This window comes from Mustela nivalis (genome assembly GCF_964662115.1).
Source record: "Mustela nivalis genome assembly, chromosome: 1".
NCBI lineage: Eukaryota > Metazoa > Chordata > Mammalia > Carnivora > Mustelidae > Mustela > Mustela nivalis.
In genome coordinates, this window is record NC_139020.1 from 142742537 (window position 1) to 142764389 (window position 21853).

The following is a 21853-nucleotide window of genomic DNA, read 5'->3' on the forward strand; positions in this document are numbered from 1 at the left end:
CTGTGGGCTACACATCTAAAACAGTTTCATATTGTATCTACTTTTCTCGCCAGTTGCAATCTCAAGTTCACCTGCATTTTTCTTTGATTCTCTCTAGTATATGACTGCTGCCGCTCCTATGCAAGGGACCTACATTCCCCAGTACACGCCTGTGCCTCCGACAGCTGTTTCTATTGAAGTAAGTCGGTCTCTATCTTATAGAAAGAGGTAGGGATGACAGATCTCAGCCTCATGCACCGTGGTCCCCCATAACCAGACTATCCTTATTTTTGGTCTTGGGGTTGCTCTAAAATTTGACGTTTCAAGTTCACTGTATGAAAGTACACCAACATGCCTATGTTGTGCATTGCACATGAAATAAATCAATATGCTATAAAGGTAAGAGGGGAGTATTGTTTTTATAAAGATCGGAGACCAAATCACTACCCCATCAAATGTTAACTACAAATAACTCATAAGTAGGGCAGAAAAAAGAGTTTGCAACTATTTGAAAGAGTTTGCTAGTGCCTTGTTACTGAAGAGTTTCCCTGGACCAGGGTCATCATCAGCATCAGTGGGAAGCTTGTTAGAAATGCAAAGTCTGAGACACTACCCAGACCTACTGAATCACAATTTGCATTTTAACAAGATACCTTGGGAATCTATCTTCACATTAGTGCACTGGTTCTCAAACATCTCTGTGTATTATTTTCTGCAATTATTTAGAGAGCTTTAAAAAATATTTATGCCTGGGTCCTCTCCCCAGATTCCGATTTATTTGTCTGGGGTATTGACTGGACATCAGGATTTTTAAAACATCTCAGGTGAAAAAGAAACAAACAAACAAACAAAAAAAACCTAGGTGATTCTAATATGTATCAAGGATTAATAACCACTGCTTTAGTGAATGAAACTTGGCAAGTTTGTGGCTTCCTATAAATTTAAAAAAAAAAAAAGTTGCACCCTCTTTGCTGTGGTTACCTCAATGATGAAATCATCTTATCTTTAATGGAAGCTTTGTCCCTTTCCTTCTCTCTTTTTATTGGGCTGAATCCATTTCCAGTAAAAATTATTTTACTGGACAGAGCCAGCAAGCAACATAGGAAAGAAAGGAGCATAGAGCTATGTAGATAGTGGTAAAACACTTAGACATGTGTATTTCTGTGTAGTCCTAGCCATTATGGTCTCTTCCCACACTTCCCCTTCTCCTGATGACATTTGCTGTTATGATCACAGTGCATTTCTTCCCATCAGCAGGGATGCCTCTGTAGGCCATGCTATTCCTACTCCATGAGTTGGCCAGCAACTTGAGTGCTGTCATCACTCCACAGGAAGGTCTACCATGACTTGCTCAGTCTCTACAACTATAGAGATTGGGGAAATCTTCACAGAATAAATTCGATTTTACACAATGTTTGTTTTGGTGTATGCCAAATGTTGGCCAGTACCAAGGTTTGTGAAACACAGAAGTTTAAGAGGACATTATCATGTAATTTAGGAAACCAAAGAGGTCCAGTTTTAAATCTTTTATGTGCTCTGGACCTGTGGGCCCCAAAGAATGAGTCAGTACTGATCAAGTTTTAATTGGCTTTTCAGAATTTTAAGACTACCTGATTAAAATACATGTGGGCTTTCTTTGGTTTTGTTTGTTGTTTGATGATGTATTTGACCATCAAAAATCATCTAGATCATCAGAATCTAGACATTCTAGGCATGTTAAGCATAGATCTCTACAACATATTTGCATTTTTCTTTGTCTACACTGACATATGGATGTGCTTATCTACAGAATTTGAGTGTTCTAATGACTATAAAATAATGAGACACATTTAACAATGTGACTTAGTAGAAACAGTCTAAATATAGTTTAAAAAGATGTCTATAGTTAAAAAGAAATCTTTCAAGTCAGGGCACCTGGCTGGCTCAGTAGGTGGAACATGCAACTCTTGATCTCAGGGTCATGAGTTCTAGTCCAATGCTGGGCATAATAAAAAAAAAAAAAAAAAGAAGAAGAAGAAGAAAGAAAAGAAAAAAGAAAAAAGAAAGAAAGAAAAGGAGAAGAAGAAAAATGGAGGTACACTTTGATAAATTGCTTTGAATTATAGAAAAAGCACCAATATATTTTTCCTATAAAACACTCATTGAAAACTTACCAATATCCACACAAATAAGTGCTGGTGGGACATTCAGAAAAATGCACAATACCAATTGTATATTAGGGGGAAAAAGAGAATTTTTGGATTCTAAGGAACAATTTAAGGAATGTTTAGTTAGGGACAGAGAGTTGACCAAGAAGGTTTGAAAGCTGACATCACTGAAGGTGTCCAAGACTATGAATAAAATCAAGAGAATGTATTTAGAGAGGTGCCCTCTCTAAGCCTCCCACCTGCCATATGAAACCATGTGTGCCTTTCTCGAAGCAAGCATCTCTCCCTAATGATGATCAACTCCTTGTTGGCATCCTTGTTGGCATCTGTGAGAAACGAGAGGGTGCGGGAAGTAGCAAATCGGGATTAAGGATGTTTGTTTTCTGAAACCTCGAAATGAATTCTAGTTCATGTTGTAGAAAACAAGACAAAGCAAATTGCTGAATGGAAAACCTACCTAACAGTATTCTTTTAAACGAATTCCAAGCTTTTATGTATTCTTGTCTTGCCTTGTCTTGTTTTGCCTTGTCTTGCTTTCCTTTCCTTTCCTTTCCTTTCCTTTCCTTTCCTTTCCTTTCCTTTCCTTTCCTTTCCTTTCCTTTCCTATTTGGTCAGAGCCATTGTTTTGCCATGTCAGAGACATGACATGGTACACTACCCCAGGGAAATGTTTGAATATACAAGTTTTTATAGGAATCCTGCATGAGCTTTTGATTAATAAATTATTATTTAGTGTGGCTATATGCAACCATGGTTTAGGAGTTCTAAGTTTGGTGAAAATGATTTTCTGACCATTCAACTGTGGTAGAGGTTTCTGCGAGCAAGTCCTCTTGGTGACACACTAAAGGGAATTCCTCAGCCTTTATCCAAATGCGCTCTGTGGTTTTCCCTTGGGTACTTCCTATAGCTTCATTTGACTGAGTGCAACTCTACTCAAGCCAAACAGAACAGAGGTATTCCCTGTCATCTATCTGGAAGAAGGCCCTTTGCTAAAGCCAGTAAGGCTTTTGTGTTCTTATTTGCCTCCTTAGGGTGTTGTTGCTGATACCTCTCCCCAGACAGTGGCACCTTCATCCCAGGACACCAGTGGTCAGCAGCAACAGATAGCAGTGGACACATCCAGTGAACATGCACCTGCATATTCTTACCAACAGTCTAAGTAAGTTCGGGCTACGCTGAGCTCTTCTCCTTAAGATCGACCATCTCACCATCATTCTCTCATGTGTAGCTGTTAGCTTTTGCTGTTAGCTTTTTCAAACTTAGTGACAAGCGTTTATTTTTGTTGATGATTATGTGGATCAGCAAATTGAGCTGACCTCAGATGGAACTGACCTTCTGGTCTTGGCTAGAATTGCTCAAGCATCTGGGGACAGCTGATGGTCATTTTCATAGCTCTCCTTCTGGGTGTCGGTCGTCTGTTGGTTGAATATGATGGAAGCAATTGGATTATGTGTTTCTGATCCTCCATCAGCTTATTTACCTGGAAGTCCCAGAATTCAGAGAGCAGCAAGAGAGGAAGCGCAAATGAAGAACTTCTCAATCCGTTTGGACGCATTTACTACTGCCCCCTAGGCCAAAGCGAATCACATGGTCAAGCCCAGAGTTTATAAAGGAGTTCACAGAAGCCTTAAATACAGAAGGTGGCATTTAAAAAAAGAAAAAAAAAATCCTCCATACAAATTTTTGGGAAAAATTCTCTAATATTCCCACTTGAAATGGATAGTGAGCCTGCATGCATTCTTAAATGAAGACAGTAACACTCCCTTTGCAGGGCTGCCTTGAATATCCAGTAAAGTAGTTCATGAAAAAGGGTACTGTGAAATCTAAATCAATATGGAGTCTTATTTAGGAATTAAATGGCAAAGCAATAATCATGTATCAGAATTACTCTTGCAAATCTTTAAGTCACTTATAAAGCACAGTTGGCTTTGTGTTGAGTAATTATGTAGACTAAAATTTGGGAGGTTTTGAAACCAAAGTAATTAACAAAAATTCAATCTATATACAGATGTCTTGTGCAAAGTATTTTAATCTGTAGGTAGCAGTCAAAGCCCCAGTGACTGGAGAATTCCAGAGAGATCCTCCCGTCTGCAGAGTGCTGCTCCTATTTCTTGATCATTCCTATTTAACTTCAATACATATTGAGAGACTTGTTTGTAGAAAGATTAATCAGAGTAATGGAATCTCCTATAAGTAGTTTAGCTTCTAAAGGTAGTCTTCCAAATTAAATGTGCTGACCACGTGACTTAACCTTTATTCCTATTATTATTACTTTCACATAACCACTGTCGGGAAATATCCATAAGAGTCAAGCATTTGGGGGATCGTTTTGTTTCTAGTTTGTATTTTCAATTCACCTATCGCCTACGTGAATCCCTTTTGCACGTACCGAACAATACGGTAGTCTCTGGTACTGTGTTCCCGGCATACTGGAATTTTTTCAGTCCGTTCAGAGGGTCACGTGTGAGAAGGGAGCAGACACTGGCTGTGGGGAAGCACGGTGAGAGACACTGGTGGGAAACGAAAGCTACTGTATTGGCCAGAGACACTTGGTGAGTAGGCGACGCCGGCTTTCACGGTTTCAGAGCATAATGAGGAAACAAGTGATCTGCACCCTTCTTGCTAACAGTTCAACGATGTCTGGATAAATAAAGGAGATGCTTTCATCCTCCCCAGTCAGCAGTTATTGATAAAGCCATACTCTGTGGCCCGCAGAATTCCAGAGGCCAGGAAAAGAACAATGAAGGAGGCAGGTGCCTTTCCTACTCTCTTGGAGCTTACTTCCCGCTGGGAGTAGACTCATAGGCAGTGGACCAATCAGCAAACAATAAAAATAAATACATAAATAAATAAATAATAAAAAATAATAAAACCCCACAGAATTGTAAAGCCGAGCCAATATTTAAAAAAGATTCTTGTGGTAGAAAGTGACAGGATAAATACCTAAGATTTAGTATCAGGCAAGGCCTCTCACAGAGGTCTGGATCTGAAAGATAATTACAAGCTAATCTTGGAGAGATTTGGAGAAAAAACATTCTAGGCAGAAAAAAACAGGAAGTCCAAAGGTCTAGAATAGGGACCTGTGGCTAGAGTGTGGTGAAGGGGGAGGGGGTGGGAAGGGGTGTAGGAGACAGTCAAACAGGCAGTTTTTATAAAGCTTTTGGTCCTTGGATATTTGGCTTTGTCTACAGGAATCATTCTCAGTTTTACTTGAAAAGAGTCACAAAAGCTCTGGAAGGCTTTAAGGGAAGGAATGCCAACTCTCCACACTTGGAGTTTCCAGCATCAGGCCAGTTTCTCTACTGGGAGACAGGATCCCTGCCCTCCAGAGTTTATAATCTAGTACGGGACTTAGACATACACATAGACATGATATGTCTACTGCAAGGAAGAAAACGAACAGGGCTCTTTTAAAGAATACTGTTGTAATAGGAGAATGCATTTTATTTTTCTCAACTGGGTCAGCTTTGGTGGAAGTTGTGGCAACTGGAACTGAGTCTTACACATTGTCAAGGAGCGTTCTAGGCGGAGTAACAGGTTGGCCGAAGTCAGAGAAAGCTCAGTGTGATTTTCAGAGAAGGGGATTCAGAATAGTAGAGCAGTGTAAAAAAACAGATTGGAGCCACATTGTAATATCAGATGTCATACCGAGGTGTTTGGACAGCATTTCCTTTGTTCTACAAATGCTCCCCCAGCTGAGGTAAACAATGGATTTGGAAGCAATGGGAACAGTCCAGCATCCCAAGGATTCAGACAAGAGGGGAACAAAGGTTTGAAGTAAGATGGTGGCAAGGGTGATAGGGTCGAGGGAGAGGGTACGGCGGAGGTGGGGGAGGGATAGACTAAAGGAAGAGGAAAGTGGAAACTGGGCATTACAATTCTGAACAAAATCCTGGAGATGCTACTAACTGGGGGCAGATGAGATGAAAACCAAGGAGGCCCTGATCTGCAGAGAAAGATAAGGGATTTAATTATCCTTATAATAAGTCAATTCAAAGAAGCTTTTTTCCTTGAACTGTCCAAGGAGTCTGAGTCTGACCACAGAAAGCTTTAAGTGCTAAAACACTTTAGAACAAACTCCCCACCATGGTGACATGGTTACGTGCCTTGAACTACAGGTTCCTATGGCTGATAAAGTGGGCCTTTCCACAGAGGATAGGTATCAGAGAAAGAAACCCTCCACACATATCTTCACAGCAGTATGCATTATGGTGAAGGGTTTCCTCATTTGGAGGAATTTTCCCTTGCACTTAATTATGCAGAAATGTATGTTACAGCGTGTTCGACAGGGCAAGTTCATGGTGACATGCCAGAGATGAAAGCGTACAGGAACATGGGGCATTTCAAACCTGTGCCCTGTGACTACCCCTTGCATGGCCTCATGTGCGTATCTTTAAACCTGGAGAAACTTGTTAACATGTCCTGTTCATATTCTCCAACTTCCTCTCTCTGACATACTACCTAAGTGCCGGGAGCTTTTTTGATTTGAAACGACAACAATAACATAGTGAATGAAAACAAAAATAATATTCTAGGTTAAATAAATGGATAGGTAACAATCTATTCTGAAATTTTCTAAAAAGAAGAAATGAATGTGTGTCTATCCAAGGTTTTATCCATCTCAGCCAAGAGAAGCTGATCTGTGTCATGGTAAAGCATGAAATTCTGTGGAACCCTTTAAGAAGACACTGGGGATTGAGCTAAGCCTGTGGGTTATGTAGACACCTGGGCTCTTTTTCTTATATAACTGTGCCTGGAAAAAGTTTGAGGGAATGCAAGAGTTGCCACAGAGCCATTTTCAGGGAAGCATTCATAAGAAAGCAGGCACAAATAAATTAATAATTTGAGACCAAATGGGCAAATAAATTAATAAACTGTCTTGAGATCAAGCTAGAAGCAGTATCCCTAAAGTTAAAGGCTACGATTGTCCGTAGGTTCTAACTGTAGCTTTCACCTACACTGGAGAGGATCTCTAAAATATTTTAGCCTATCCAAGTGATCTTGAATACTCCAGATTTCACAAATGGCAGCTAATTTCCAGCATCATTGTGCTAATTAACATGCCACTACTTTCTTTAGGCCACCCATTTCTGACGCTCATTATGCTAATTGAGATACTGAAGTACTTGTGCAAACCTCTGGCCTTTCTCATTAAATGGTAACTGACCCCCCGTGGGGTGTGAAATTTGGATGAGGGTAGCTGAGTGCCTGGGAAAAGTAGCTTAACCCATCACACATAGATTTAGTACTATAATGTCTATACTAAAGATATTTTGAAGAAAATTACAGACATCCAGACAGAAGGTTGTGGGATCGAAGATTGAGAAGTAGAAATGATGTGCATATATGAATAGAAAGGTTATATTTGGGATCTCTTGCAGCAGATATTTTACTATTCCAAATTCCACTTTCCAAACTAAAAAACAGTTCTTCACATTTTGTATTCATGCTTTTTTTTTCTTCTTCTTCTTCTTCTTTCTTGTTAAAAGAGGCTACTCATGCAAAAGGGACTTTAGGGGCTCTTATCTGCAAAGGCAGATGTGATACCTGTGGTTTGTTTTGGAAGTTCTGTGGAAATTCCAGTTTCTGTCCCAGTTAGCAGGGTTTTTGTGTGTGTGTGTGTATGTGCTATTTAAGAAATCCTTAAAATCTTAAAAATGACCAGGGCTTGAAAAATATGAGTCTTCAAGCACAGTTAAATTCTAATTGCCACCTACTAGTTGTCACTAACTCCTCTGGAGCCTCCTTTTCCTCTTCTTTAGAGCAAGAGATAGATCAGTGTTCTCCCAAGAGTGTAAATTAGGGTTTAGTGCTGAGAGGGATTTACCACCATTCCCCTGAGTTGGGGTGGGAATGTGGGGTGGGTCCCAGGGAGTGTGAGCAAACACCCTCTAACCTAAGTGAACAGCTTTCTTAATTGCAGTTCTCTTCAAAGCTATTAAAATGCTAATGGACGGACCGCCTAGAGGGCCAGATAAATCAAACATTTTACTTCCTGAAAGATTAGCCTGTAGACTGGACTTCCTACTTAGGAATTCTGAGAGTTTTTTCGTACATATTAAGTTACTAAAGAACGCAACAAAACGTTCACTGTCAACAGGATGATTATCTTGATACTAATTGAAAAAATTCATTCTTTAAACACGTTTGATTTTGTACTGATACCCTTCTTGGTTGGTGCCATACCTGTATGTTTAGTTTACCTGTGGGTAGTGCAGGATTGGGAGTATAATGTGCGGTTTCCCCCAAATTGGGGGACACTGCATCCTTAGATGATCTCAAAGACGTCTTTCCATCTCTAAAAGTCTAGAATTCTAAGCCTGTGGTTTGCTACTCCCTAATCTATTCACTCTGCTTTCTTCGGGGGCTGGGAGGATGAGAAGTTTCAACACAATACATAAACCTTACGTAAAAGTGCACTTTCACACCTCGTCTAGGACTGAGAAGGTGGATAGGACTGAATTCAGTTCTACTAAGTACCAACGCCTTGTCCCTTCCAACCGCAGCTAGCAACCAAGAAAATGCAAAGGACCACCATTCATTGCTCCCCATCTGCTGGCATGTAGCAACGAGACCACTTGATGGGAGAGGGCCACTGGGAACATTTGGTAAGGTTACAGCTTGAAAGTAGCTGTAATCAAGCTCATAAATATGGATGCTTCAAGACCAGTGCGCGTGACATACCTGAGCAATGTTCAATGTTAGGGTAGCCCATTGACTAAGAGCCATTCAGGGAGTAGCTGTTCCAGAGTCACCTTGTAATAGGCATTTCTGCTAAATGAATAGCAGTCAGGTGGAAGATGGGAGTGCGAGGAAAGAACAGACCAGAAAACAAAAAACACAAAACCCAACAAAGGGAGGTTTTGTTACCACAACAAGGTAGATTTGTTTAGAAATAAATGGAGTTAAGTCTGCACTTTGCAAAGGAATAGAGATCAAATATATACCCTGGCTCCCATGACTGCTGCTAATAGAGTTTCCCTAATTGTTGCTGATAGTACGGAATTTTTAATTGCATTTCTTCTTAAAAGAAGCCTCACTTTTTCACATAAAACTCACAAAATATGTATTCTTAGAAACTTAAACTGTTGGTTAAAATGGAAATATCGACTATCAGCTAGGGCTTTTCTTACATGATTCTAAGAACAAGTTCATCAGGCTTCGAGATACCTAGCTGCTTCCCTTGAGTGCTCTTTGCAAAGTAGGAAAAGGAACCTCTCTGGATCATCCCAGACTACCTGCTGTGCACCTTGCAGCATCCTGGAGGGCATTTTGTGAGTTTGGATAAAAGCCACTTGCTCAGAGCAAATGCAGCCCTATCCAGAGGACACAGTTTGGGGATCAGACTTTGGGTGGCAATTTAGCCTCCACAGACTTTCTCAGCCATGCATCTTGTGCAGTGATCAACCCTGTACAACCTCAGCAACGCTGAGGCTTCTTTACTTAATTAAGCGATGGGGCGTCAGAGGAACCTGCAGAGCACTGAGATAAGTGGGCTTCACCGAAATTGACCTATAGCGTGCCTGGGTAGCTCAGCCTTGGATCAGGTCATGATCCCAGGGTACTGGGATCCAGTCCCAGGTCAGGCTCCTTGCTCAGTGGGGAGCCTGCTTCTCTCTCTGCCTACAGCTCTCCCTGCTTATGTGTGTTTTCTCTCATTCTCTGACAAATAAATAAAATCTTTAAAAATTAAAAAGTTGACCCATAGGGACACCTGGGTGGCTCAGCTGGTTAAGCGGCTGCCTTCGGCTCAGGTCATGATCCCAGCGTCCTGGGATCAGGTCCCACATCGGGCTCCTTGCTCAGCAGGAAGCCTGCTTCTCCCTCTGCCTCTGCCTGCCACTCTGTCTGCCTGTGCTCACTCTCTCTGACCAAAAAAAAAAAAAAAAAAGTTAAAATGAAAAAAAGGTTGACCCATAGATAGTATAGATAGTTTCAAAAAAATCATTTTTATAGCACATCCCTGAAGTTATTTAACAAAATTCTAGTCTGTGGTGGCATAAGTATAAGAGGACTTTGTCTAGTTAAACACCTATTGTGTACGTACTGTCTACCAGATTTCTGGAGAGTAAAAAGTTGTAGAATATAGGGCTTGTTCTCAAGAATTAAAAATCTTGATGAGATGAGTGAATAAGGAAGAAGAGGGAATGAGAGAAAGTGAACAAAACCCACTGCCCCTTAACTGTCTTACTATTTTAATGGCCCAGATAAGGCTTCTGTGAACATACTTGGTGAATAACACGGGAAGACACACAACCATTGCTGTGTCTTGGGTAATACAGGGATGGGCACATTTGCTGAGCGAGTTTGTGATGTATCCCACAGGAGTTTTGAAGGGACTACATTACTCAAAGAATTTCTGGGGTACCTACAACATAAACCAGACGTTGAAAAATGGGTTCTGCGCACAAAGGGAGTATTGCTTGTCTGCCTGTATGTCAAATTTGCTGCTTTATATTGAAAGATATTCTTGATCTGTTAGCTTTGATATTTAATGTGAGCAAACTCTCTGGCTTAAATATATATTTGTCTGAAAATGACAGACTTAAAACTAGTACAATTTTATAGATATTGAAAGGGCTTGGTATCTTTTAAAGAGACCTTACTGGAAAAGAGCACATGAGGTGATTTCACAGTTGCTTTGATGTAACAAACACTCAACTCAATTGTTTCCACAGACCATAAACAAGACTGAAGAATGTTCGTCGGAAACATTGCCTTGAACGAAGAAACTTCATTGAACAGGAAGTTGGCTTCCAGTTTGCACAGGCGTCGATGGAATGCTTTCTTGCTTTCTTTCTTTCTTTTTTTTTTTTTTTTTAATTTTCTACTTTACCCAGTGAAAACAAAGTGTTTTTATGTGCCGTGCAAATGGTTCCTTCATGTGGTCTGAAAGTTTATTTTTGCCATCTTTTTTTTTTTTTTAAAGAAAAAAATCCCAGAAGAGGAAACAAACAAAAACCAACAACAAAACAAAACACAGAAGGCTGACATTTTATCTGGAAGACCATTTGAATTCAGAATTTACCAGAAGATGTAGACAGATTTTTGTTTTTTTAAAACAGAAAATCAGATGTCAAGAGGTGGGCAAAGCAGAAATGGAAACAAATTGTCTTCCTCGGTAATTAAGCTACCCTTTCTTTTCCCCTTTTTGTTTAAATCTAGTGGGTTGGTTTTTTATTTTATTTTTTTCTTAGAAATATTTAGGTAAGGTTTATCTTGAATCTTAATTGCCTTAATTTTAAGGACGTCAAAGGCTCTCAAGGCAAGCTGTCAACGTCTTGTTAAAAAAAAAAAAATTCAAGAAAGAATTGAAATATTGTGCCGGCTTTAACTGGTACAGAAGTTTAAGACTATGAGTTTTTAGGGTGAAAAAAAAAACTGTACAGTTTAAAAGAAAATGTTTTTCTTCATTTGAAGAAAATTTGTTGATAAAAGAAACCATGACAACTGCAAGAATTGGGAAAATGCTGGGACTTTTCATGAACTTTGTCTTAAGTGTTGAATCATTCTAGAAGGCTAAAACATTTTACGGTAAAGTTATTAATGTTGGTTTAAAAACAACTGCATTAGAAATAATGCGTGTTTGGGGGGCAGAATGCAGATTTTTTTTATTTACGAAGCGTGATCGCTAGCAAAAGCATTAGTGCTTTTTATCTGCAGTCTTTTTTATGAGCTTTACAAAGTTTTTAGTCAGCTTTGCTTGTCACATTGCAAAACCTAGCTTAAGAGCATTAAAAAAAAAAAAAAACTTAAGTAGATAGGAGCTTATGGTCAAAAAGTGCAAAAAAACAAAAAAAAAAAACAAAAAAAGCAATAGATAGAGAAATTGTTGACAATTTCTGTAGTCTTTCCTAGTTGTGATCAAATTCAGCCTATGGATGGCCTATTTTATACCAAAGATGAAGTGGCACCCTATTGCAGTCCAGAAGATAGAGGTTGTTTTCCATTTCTTCTCTTTTCTTTTCTTTTTAAGAATTTTATTTGACCTACATGGCCGGACCAGTTCTTACTTTGTTGTTTGTTTAAACTACCTTCCACTGGTGTTTTATATACTGCAAAACAGAACACAACAAAAGGTGTTTTGTTTTTCTTTTTGTTCCTATTTCTGTTTTTGTTTATTTGTTAACATGCATTTGTTGGTTCTAGTAGAAAAGCTTGCACTTGCTGTGTTCAGCAGTTTCTGCCGGAAGAGTTCTGGATACCAACTGACAGAGCCAAATGGCTTTTTATTCAATCTGTGAGCTTTTCTGGTTCCTTACTAGCTCTCTTGAATGGTGACACCTGTGTGAATGGCCACTGATACGTGGAGACCCTTGTTTAGGTTGAAATTCCTTTCTGTGAACTTTGAACTAAAGGTCCTTCCCAGAACTGGTCTGAAAGGTCACTTGTCAAAAAACAAAACAAAACAAAACAAAAAACAGCTTAGTGATATTCTGTTAAGTGATGAGTGGTCTCCTGAAAAGGTCTCATTGTATTTGTAACAATAGTCTTCCTTTTCAATTCAACGCCTTTAGGTTTTGTCTTCTCACCTCAGTCTTTGTTCATCTACCATGAATAGTCACCTTGATTCTGCAAGTGGGGAGGGGCTATCTTCTTCTTGCCTCCTGTCATTGCATTTTCATACCCTGGTGTTGTCAGAAGGACAAAAATAGACCTTTTTGTTTCTGTTTAACTCTCTGAGACATAGGACCAATCAGATTGAGGATTCTGTTAGTGGAGTTAAGGTAAGCTTTTAAAATGCTAGTTGACAATCAAGAAATTGTATGATTTATATTGATAAGAACCAAAAGTATTAGGTTTGCTCAATCTTTAAAGCCAAAGGAGATATATTTGCATTGAGAATGATGCAAAACTTTGTCGAAAATGAATTAGATTGACTTAACAAACATCTCTGCATATTTGACTCATGGAATCCATGTTCAACCTGTATAGTTTTACCTGAAATTAAGACTGATGAAGTTTGTTAGTTGAACCATGCACCAGAGTCGCTTTCTGAAGGGGTCATTAGAAGCAGAGAGGGGAAAGTCTTTGCACAAACGAAGTCCGGGGAAATTGTCTTAGTCCAGAGGGAAGAGGGAAATGCGTGAAGTGCACTGTTAAAGAAAACAGGGTAGGCTTTTAAAAACTACAAAAAACAAAAAACAAAAAAACAACCACCTTAAAAGGCAAATCACATTCCCATTAGGTCAATATCAGTAATGAGTCTGGCTGTTCTGAAATTGTCAGTATTCAGCTATTTGTGACCTGTTAACAGAAACGGGCCCAGTTCTTTTATTTGAAACCCCATGAATTGGAAACTCAAATCCAGAAAGTGGCTCCCTATCTTTGCGGTCAAATCAGAGGCATGAATGGATCCAAGAAAATGTAGCATGTGCTGCTACAGAGAAATTCCATCTGGTGACACCCATCCTTAATGCTTTTCCATGCTCTCAAGAGAATCCTAGATGTGTGCTTTCTTCTGTTCTGTCCTTCAAGCTTCTCATGTATTTCAAGGGTGGCACTTAAGTTTTATCTTTGCAAAGCAGGCCCCTGAGTTGCAGGGGGTATAAGGAATATGTATAGGAACTGTGCTTTTTGTTTCTCTTTTTCAGTCTCTGAACTCTTTGTATAAATAAGGATTATCCTGGGCATAATTCATTTGACTATGAAATCAACATGCTTTCTTTTGTTTCTGTAAAACACACACACACACACACACACAAAACCAATGTGATACAAAGAAAGTCTCATTTACGCAATCAACAATGAGGCTAAGAGGTAGCTACCATGTGGCTGATGAATGTGCCTAGGTAACTTCCTGTTTCTATTCAAAACTACTGCTTTATTTATACATTCAGAAACATTTTTTTCAACTATGAAATTTCAATGATCTCAATTTTTTTAAGCCACTTCAGGCACAAGGAAATTACCTGTCATTTTATGTGTCCATGTGTGTTTTGTGTTTGAATTTTTTTATATCATGCCATTCTAGAATATATCTTATTTCAAACCAAAAAAAAAAAAAAAGGAAAAATGGCACATGTTCAAATTTGCATCTGTCATCTTACCTAATGACTGTTTTTAAGAGTCAAGTCTGGGGGAATAAAAAAAAGCATGAACAGGTAAGCAGCATTACATTGTATGAAGACTAAAACAAACCAAAATATGTGTTCAATATATACAGACATCAGAATCTTGATTTAATCGGCAACTGATATTATGGTGATTCTAATCCTATTTAGGACACTTTTTTTTTAATGTAAGTATTCTGGTTCATCAGATTTCCAAACATTTATTCAGATATTTCCATTTTTTCCTTTTGACTTTAATTGCCAAGGCTTCTAAACATCAGGAAACAAACCAAAGCCACAATCCAAGTGGGATAAATGTTATCTTGCTCAAACTCTAGTTACATGGTCAGTGGAGGAGTGGGTTTTCTTGTAACAACAATAAGGTTTTGTCAAGGAGACAAGTTATGCATAGTTTACTCAATGCTTGGCCATGTGTTCTGAAGTTATCTTGGACCCTAGTTAAACTAAAGACAATGCTAGCAGGTGCCGGTGACTGTTTGTTCTTGAAGACGGGCACGCCTTGATAGTTGCAGGTGACATAATATTCTTAAAAATAACAAAAACAAAAAATCCTGTACCTGTCTTCAGTTTGGCTGTTTTCTTGGTAAATTTCAATCATTCAGATGTTGTCTCCATGCTTCACTTGAATCAATTCTTCCTGTGACTTTAACAGACCTGCCACATTTGACAGCATGTAAGACTCACTTCCACCCATTCTAGTGAAAAACTACATGGTATTAAAAGCACTCATATTAGAGATGGAAGGCTGAGAGCAGAAAAAGGCTGGATGGAGCAGCAAGGTCACTGTCCCTGCAGAATACATCAACCCCTTGCAAAACTGTGCGAAAATCATTTCAATTCATGTGTGACAAAAAATAGAGTAGCTTTTTTTTTCCTAAAAAAAAAAAATTTATTTGAATATTTGGGAATTCTATGTATCTTTTACGGGGACCTAAAGTCCCCATTAATGAAGAGTGAGATTTGATTTGAATAGCACTTTTGCGGTCTTCATGATTCCGAAGTTTCAATGGACTGTCTAGACAGATTATAATGTTAGTAGGAAACTAAAAATACATTTGACAATTCAGTCTCATTCTTAATTTGCGTGTGCGAACCACTGCAGATGAGCTGATAAGCAGAGAGAAATTTTTAAGTGGGTTTCAGTGATAAATGCTTTTAGATGATATAAAATCAAACAAAGGGGAATATTTATGTATGTGTATAAACAACATTGAGAACATTTGAGGAATCACACCTCCTAATAAAGTTTAAACATGTCATAGAGCCTTGATCTACATTATCTTGTGCACAGTAGGAAGTGAAGGATGAGACTTTGTTTTTTTGTGTTATTGTGCCTGGCATCCTTCAAATTTTTGAGCTCACCAAGACTGACAGCATCTCCCTCCAATCTGAGGGACTGATGGAATTTAAACAGGCTCATTGATTCTGTACACTATTCCTTTCCTGTGACAGAGTGATAATGGGATTTCATTAATGAATCAATTTGTTACAAATGACATCCACCGTGGCACTGGGAGACAGTTGAGTCTAACTCAAATTCAACACTTCTTACCCAATATTCTTAAATATGAAATCGGTCCCTTCATCTAAGTGCTCTAGGTCTTGGCTGTCCTTTGTGGACTATACTGAGTTCAAGAAAGTACAAAGCTAAATACAAGATCTCTGAGTGACCCCAAAGATCTCTTCCCATGTGGGACAGGTGAGCTCACCCCAGATTGGTTTCTTTTCTCTTTCGTTTTATACCCCAATACATATGCTCCTTGTGATACGAAAAAATGTTGGATAACCTCTGCTCCCCTGGAAAGGAAAATAATATTTTAAGAAATGCTTCTTCTGTTCAGGAAGCTTTAAAGCTAGAGCAGAGGTGAGATCAAGCTTGGAGTCTGCAGGAATAACCTCTAGGCCTCGGAATCACACTTACCTTCCGTTTTATTCACTCCACGTTCGTAACTTCCCCAGTGACTGAGTCTTGCAGAAATACAATCACTCTCAATTTTTGAAGGGCTAACTATCTACTTGGTAGATTTGTTTTGTTTTCTTTTTTCAACTTAATAGTCTTGGGCTCTATTTCCTTGTATTAGCAGTTCACCCTGGGGGTGGAAAAGAAACATTCGGAAATCAAATTCAAATCAGTCTTTTTCTTTGTTAAGTCTTAATTTAGCGAAGGAGTTTAAATTCATTGTTAAAACAGTCAGTGCTTTTTATACCACGGATTTTTATTATCCATAATATTCCTTTCCCATCTACTGCAAATAATTGAGAGTTGGCTGTATTCTTGCAAATACAAAGGGAAAAAAAAAACAAAAAACAAAAAACTGTAACGAAGTATTTGGCTTCCCTCAAAAGAAAGCTGTTTTGGTTTCGTTCACTATTGAAATTTTAACCAGAAGAAAAGGTCAACTCAAAATTGAGTTATGAGAATATAATAACATCTTGTGGTTAAATATACACTCTTATCCCTATCTTAAATCTTTGGCCAAAAAAAAGCATCGTTTTATTATTATTATTATTATTATTATTTTTATTTTGCATCACAGTAATAAGGGTGAATGACCTTGACACTCCAGTGGATTTTTTCTGATCATTTCAAATTTAAGTAGTGTCTAAAGTGTAACTTTAGTGTTATGCTTTGTATTTTAAACCCTCTGGTCTTAGATTCTTAAGAAAGATGCTCTGTCCTCCTCCCCAAAATATGTCATTTCCTCATATATGAAAAAAATGAGTTATGTCATACTTTTCAGGAACTATAAAAACTATTTCAAAGAGACACTTGAAAAAGTTTTCTCCATTCTGGAAATAAATGTTTCCATTTATATAAAAAGAAGATGCTTATAATTGGAATCTTAAATTTCAAAAAATAAATGTAAAAGTGTACTTGCTATGAAATACCCAGTTTAAAAAAAAAAAAAAGGGACACAGCTTCTTTTAAAACCCTTGTTTTGGGCCATATTTGACTTCATGGAACTTCTGAAACATCATTCAAATTCAAACTTTACTTATGAGCATTTTGTACTGCTGTCCCTGTCATGGAAAGTTCTGTAACTCTATGGTGTTTCCGGTTTTATTTTGAACTTTTTCATCTGTACCACAGTCAAGTTAGCTACCATTTCCCCCATTCCTTGGGCTTTCTGTAGATCAGTGGATGTTAGGTTTAAACTTCTGTTTTCTTTGATGAAGCTTTCAATAAAAAATGAAAATAAAATCAATCAAGTAGGCGGCATTGTGTTTTCCTTCACTGCTCCAGAGATGGGTTGAGGGAGGGACTGGTGGGAGGGAGCAGTGTCTCTATTTAATCAGGTATGCTGCTGGCTTCCTGCAGATTGCTTCAAAAAAAAAAAAAAAAAAGAAAGAAAGAAAGAAAGAAAGAAAGAAAGAAAAAGAAAAAGAAGAAAGAGAACCATACCATCCATGGTAACAAAAACTAGGAGAGGAGGGTGCATTCTATTCATGCAAGCTGGGGGGGGGGGTGCTTTAAGTCTTCCTAATGTCACACATGCTTCCTACTCTTTATGCTTCAGGGATAGTCCAGTTCCTATTCCAAACATACTTAACATCTACCAATACTGAATACATCTTTTTTAAAGACCAGGAGATAGAGAGTTATACACAAAAAAATTCTTTGACACTTTAACCCTGCAAGGATTAAAGTTCAGGTCAACCAAAATCAGAAGTGTTCCTTTTTCAAGCTATGGAGGACTGTGGTAAGCAAACAGCAGAAACTCTATTTCTCTGGTACAGGATCATCTAAGCCCACTGGGAGCTCCTATTCTAGGGCCACAAATATTCTCTACACAAATAACACATATTTGCTGTTTTTGTCAATATTTAATTCTACTATAGGAGATGAGAAAGCAAAGGAGATAAATGAAATTCATACAGCGTGTTAAACACAGCAAAGAAAGTCAACTCTAAGACAAAATAAGTGGAGCATGGGAGTCTGAACAAAAATAGAAATGGAAAGATGAAGAAAACACTACATATTTACGATGCACTAAATATACACGAGACACCATGTATTCATGATTTGCAAAATATACATAAGAAACATGAGGCAGGCAGTATTTTTGAGGTCTCAATTTGGTCACCCCCTGGCACCCTTATCGGGCTGATCAGTGAATTTCCATTACCTGCCCTTGCTTCTCTCAGAAGGAGCATGTTCCACTCGCTCCTTATTTCTGTGGCCTGTCTTGCTCACATTTTAGCTCTGATCTCGGTAACACAGTTGGTGGGAGAAGGATGATGTGGCGGAGGGAGAGGCAGGATAGATGAACACTGCAGAGCTTTCAGCTGTGTGGTCCTTCTATTTCTCTTGAACACTACCCTGAATGAGTTGACCTACCCCATGGCTTTCACCTCGCTTCCTGCCATGAGTTTTTAATAGATTACTAAGTCCTTGCTTTCAACATCTTTATTTGACCTGTGAACCCCTCTGTTTCATGACCCCTAGTATAACATGCATGATAACATACAGGAAGGGTACTATTGTAACAAGATCATTTCCTACGTGCCATCTTCCTGCTTTATACTATAAGCAACCAAGAGAGGATATGGAAAAAGCTATCAACCAGTGTCAGGCTCTGAGAATGTATCACATGCAACCCTTTCCCCCATATGAGTAGCAGTTTGTGTTGTCCTTCTTGGCAGAAGAAGCAGGAAGAGAAACCTAGAAAAATGAATTACCGGAGAGTGTGAGAAAATAAGAATGGGATGACGACCTTGAATTTCACTCACATCCCATCAGAGTTCTTTTTGGAGCAATGGCTCTTTTTTGCTGTTTGCTTGTTTTTCAGCAATTACAGACTTTTAAGAAGGTAATACCAGTACCACTACTTGTATGCACAACATTTTCCCTTCAAATCACAGGACGCTTGGGAACTGCCTGAAACAAATTCATAGGTTGCTGCTGAAGAAGAATTATGCCTCTGGTTTCGAGGCATAAAGATAAGAGGGAAAAGACCAGAGAGGGAAGAAACAAGCTACCTTTATAATGGTGTTCCTTGTATATAAAATAACCATGTTTTCTTGCCCTCATATCTGTGTTTGTTTTTTTTTTTTTTACTGCCTTGTAATTTATTCTCTCTGAGAAGAAATGAGTGTTCCTCCAACTCTTTAACAGTCCCAGAAAAATTCACAATCGGTAACACTTTTATTTATTTTATTTATTTATTTTTAAAGATTTTATTTATTTATTTGACAGACAGAGATCACAAGCAGGCTGAGAGGCAGGCAGAGAGAGAGGAGGAAGCAGGCTCCCCGCTGAGCAGAGAGCCCGATGCGGGGCTCGATTCCAGGACCCTGGAATCATGACATGAGCCAAAGGCAGAGGCTTTAACCCACTGAGCCACCCAGGTACCCCAACACTTCTATTTTTAAAGAGATACTGAGAAAGGTTAACCCTTCGCTGCTTTCCGAAGTTAGTTAAGTGAAAAGTAATACAACTGAAACATAATCTCAGAAGATTTGGTTTCTTTGGAATTTTGGTAAATGACTGTCATTTACAATAATGACGAAAAAGTCTCCCTTGCATCAAAGGCTATCTTTTCATTTAAATACTGAACGATGGAGGGAGTAGCCTACTGTCAGGAGCCTCCCATCCTGCCCTTAGGAGGGTGCAGGTTACTATCCTGACAAAGCGGTCAGCAGGTGGCGCTGTGGAACCAGCCTGTAGAGAAATCCAAACCCACATCCCAGAGTCTGCATTCCTCAACAGAACTCCTGATACAAGGTTTGGCTCTAAGAGCAAGAGTCGCCACCACTGAGCCTTCACCATGTGCCAGGCGCGCCACAAACTTGATGCCATACAACCCTCATAAGACTACTCTGAGGTAGGTGCTATCACTGCCTCCATTTTCCAGATGAGGTTTGGAAAGGTGTCCCACCATCTCCATTTTCCAGGTGAGGCTTGGCAAGTTAGAGAGCTAACTATGAACTTGTGTCCAGGAAGCCCTAGAGTGTCTTTTTAAAAAGAGATCCGGGGTCACCTGGGTGGCCCGGTCAGTTGAACGTGGGACTCTTGATTTCGGCTCAGGTCATGATCTCACAGTCATGGGAATAAACCCCGCATGGAGCTCTGCCCTCAGCCCTGAGTCCGCATGAGATCTCTCTACCTCACCCTCTCCACCCCTCCCCCACTGCTCATACACTCTCTAAAAATAAACAAATAATAAATTTAAAAAGAGATCCAAAATCTCAACCCCTGAGTTCTATAGATTCCTCCTCTGCAGTGACTTTGGGAAATGCCAATGTGGGAGATAATTTTGCTATTTTTTTTTTTTTTCGAAGTTTGTCTCACTTGGTGTGGGATTTTTGCTGGTTCTGTAGAGGGCATTCAATGTTCATTCTAATCACTTTGGTCACAGAAACCCAACACAATTCACATTTTCCATCCCACAAATAACTTGCTGTTTCAATCATCTCTGTGATTTGTTCTGGAAAGAAAGCATGTATCTGCCAAATAGATAGGCATAACTTTTTATTGACTCATTCATTTAGCAGTGCTTGGCACACGAACATTCCATAAATATTTTAATGACAAATAGAGTAGACATGGTTCTTGTCTAGGCGGATGTCATATTCTAGGAGGCTCTGGTTTATGACAACATTTTAGATCAGGGAACTTTGTGAGCAATATGTTTAACCTTCCTGTGGCTTGATGCAAAGTAGGTATAAAGCTTCCTAATCTGAATGTAGCCATGTCTTCTCCCATCCACACTGCGTGGCGGGGTCTTCCAACTCCCTTGCTGTTGCCTGTCCCCTAATTTGGCCCCTCAGCAACGTGGCTGGACATTTCACTGTTACCCTTTCCCCAAATCACCTGGGCCATTTAACACTTTTGACATCAAGGAGAGTGGAATCTGCCATCCTGAGCTGTTCATAACTCTAGTCGTGCTGAAGGATTTCTTTTCATTTAGTGCCGGTGGTTCTTGGTCATGCTGCTTGGAAGAATGAAAGGGTAGACCATCAGAAGCGTGATGGGCAGCAAAGCAAAAGCAAAGTTTTTTGAGTAATAGTGCACATCTCCCGAAGGAACAGGGAGGGGACCCAAGAGGGTTGCCCCCAGAGTTTCTAAGTCTTGGGGTTTTTATGGGTATGTTTATGGCTGTTTCAATTTAACCCTCCCTGAGCCTGTCATCCAATCAGGTTTTTTGTCATCTGCCTACCACGTGGGAAAGGATGGAGAGCTTCTTCCAGGGTGGTGTAAAATCCTTTCAAAGGTGGTTTCCTCTTAGGGTGGGGGCCCCTCGTCCCTGCCTGCCTGCCTTCCAGCTATCCTTCCTTCAGAGCATCTATTATCTACTACCACTGATCTTCTCACAAGCATGCAGGAATGTGCAGGTGCCATCACATTGTAAACATGAGGGAATCTGGACTTTGAGAAGTTACAAGACTTGGCCTTGTTTTCATGATGTAGATGGGATCCAAGCTCAGAATCTGCCAGATATGAAGCCAAAGATTGGCCTTTTCTGTAGCGCTGGACCCACTGATGTGACTTGAAAGGATACACTATGGATCCAAAATAATTTTTCTACTCTCTGACCTTTGACCAATGTAATTTTATTCTTATAGGTAGGTCACAAAATATTGGAGAAAGTGCTGGACAAGCAGTGAAAAGATCTTGGATCCTCACTTAAGACATACTCTTTGTGAAACATG

General features: G+C 39.3%; 1 protein-coding gene across 1 annotated transcript in view; it reads left to right on the forward strand.

Moving 5' to 3' along the window:
• RBMS3 (RNA binding motif single stranded interacting protein 3) overlaps positions 1–17406 on the forward strand; it is a gene marked incomplete at its 5' end in the record, with an annotated part of 521563 nt that extends 504157 nt beyond the window's left edge. Inside the window, 3 exons of the mRNA XM_082723921.1 lie at positions 98–178; positions 3158–3285; positions 10805–17406. Of these exons, the coding sequence (XP_082580047.1) occupies positions 98–178; positions 3158–3285; positions 10805–10811 (216 nt within the window). The 3' untranslated portion in view covers positions 10812–17406. The remainder of the gene's footprint in view (positions 1–97; positions 179–3157; positions 3286–10804) is intronic.
• Between the last annotated feature and the right edge of the window lie 4447 nt (positions 17407–21853).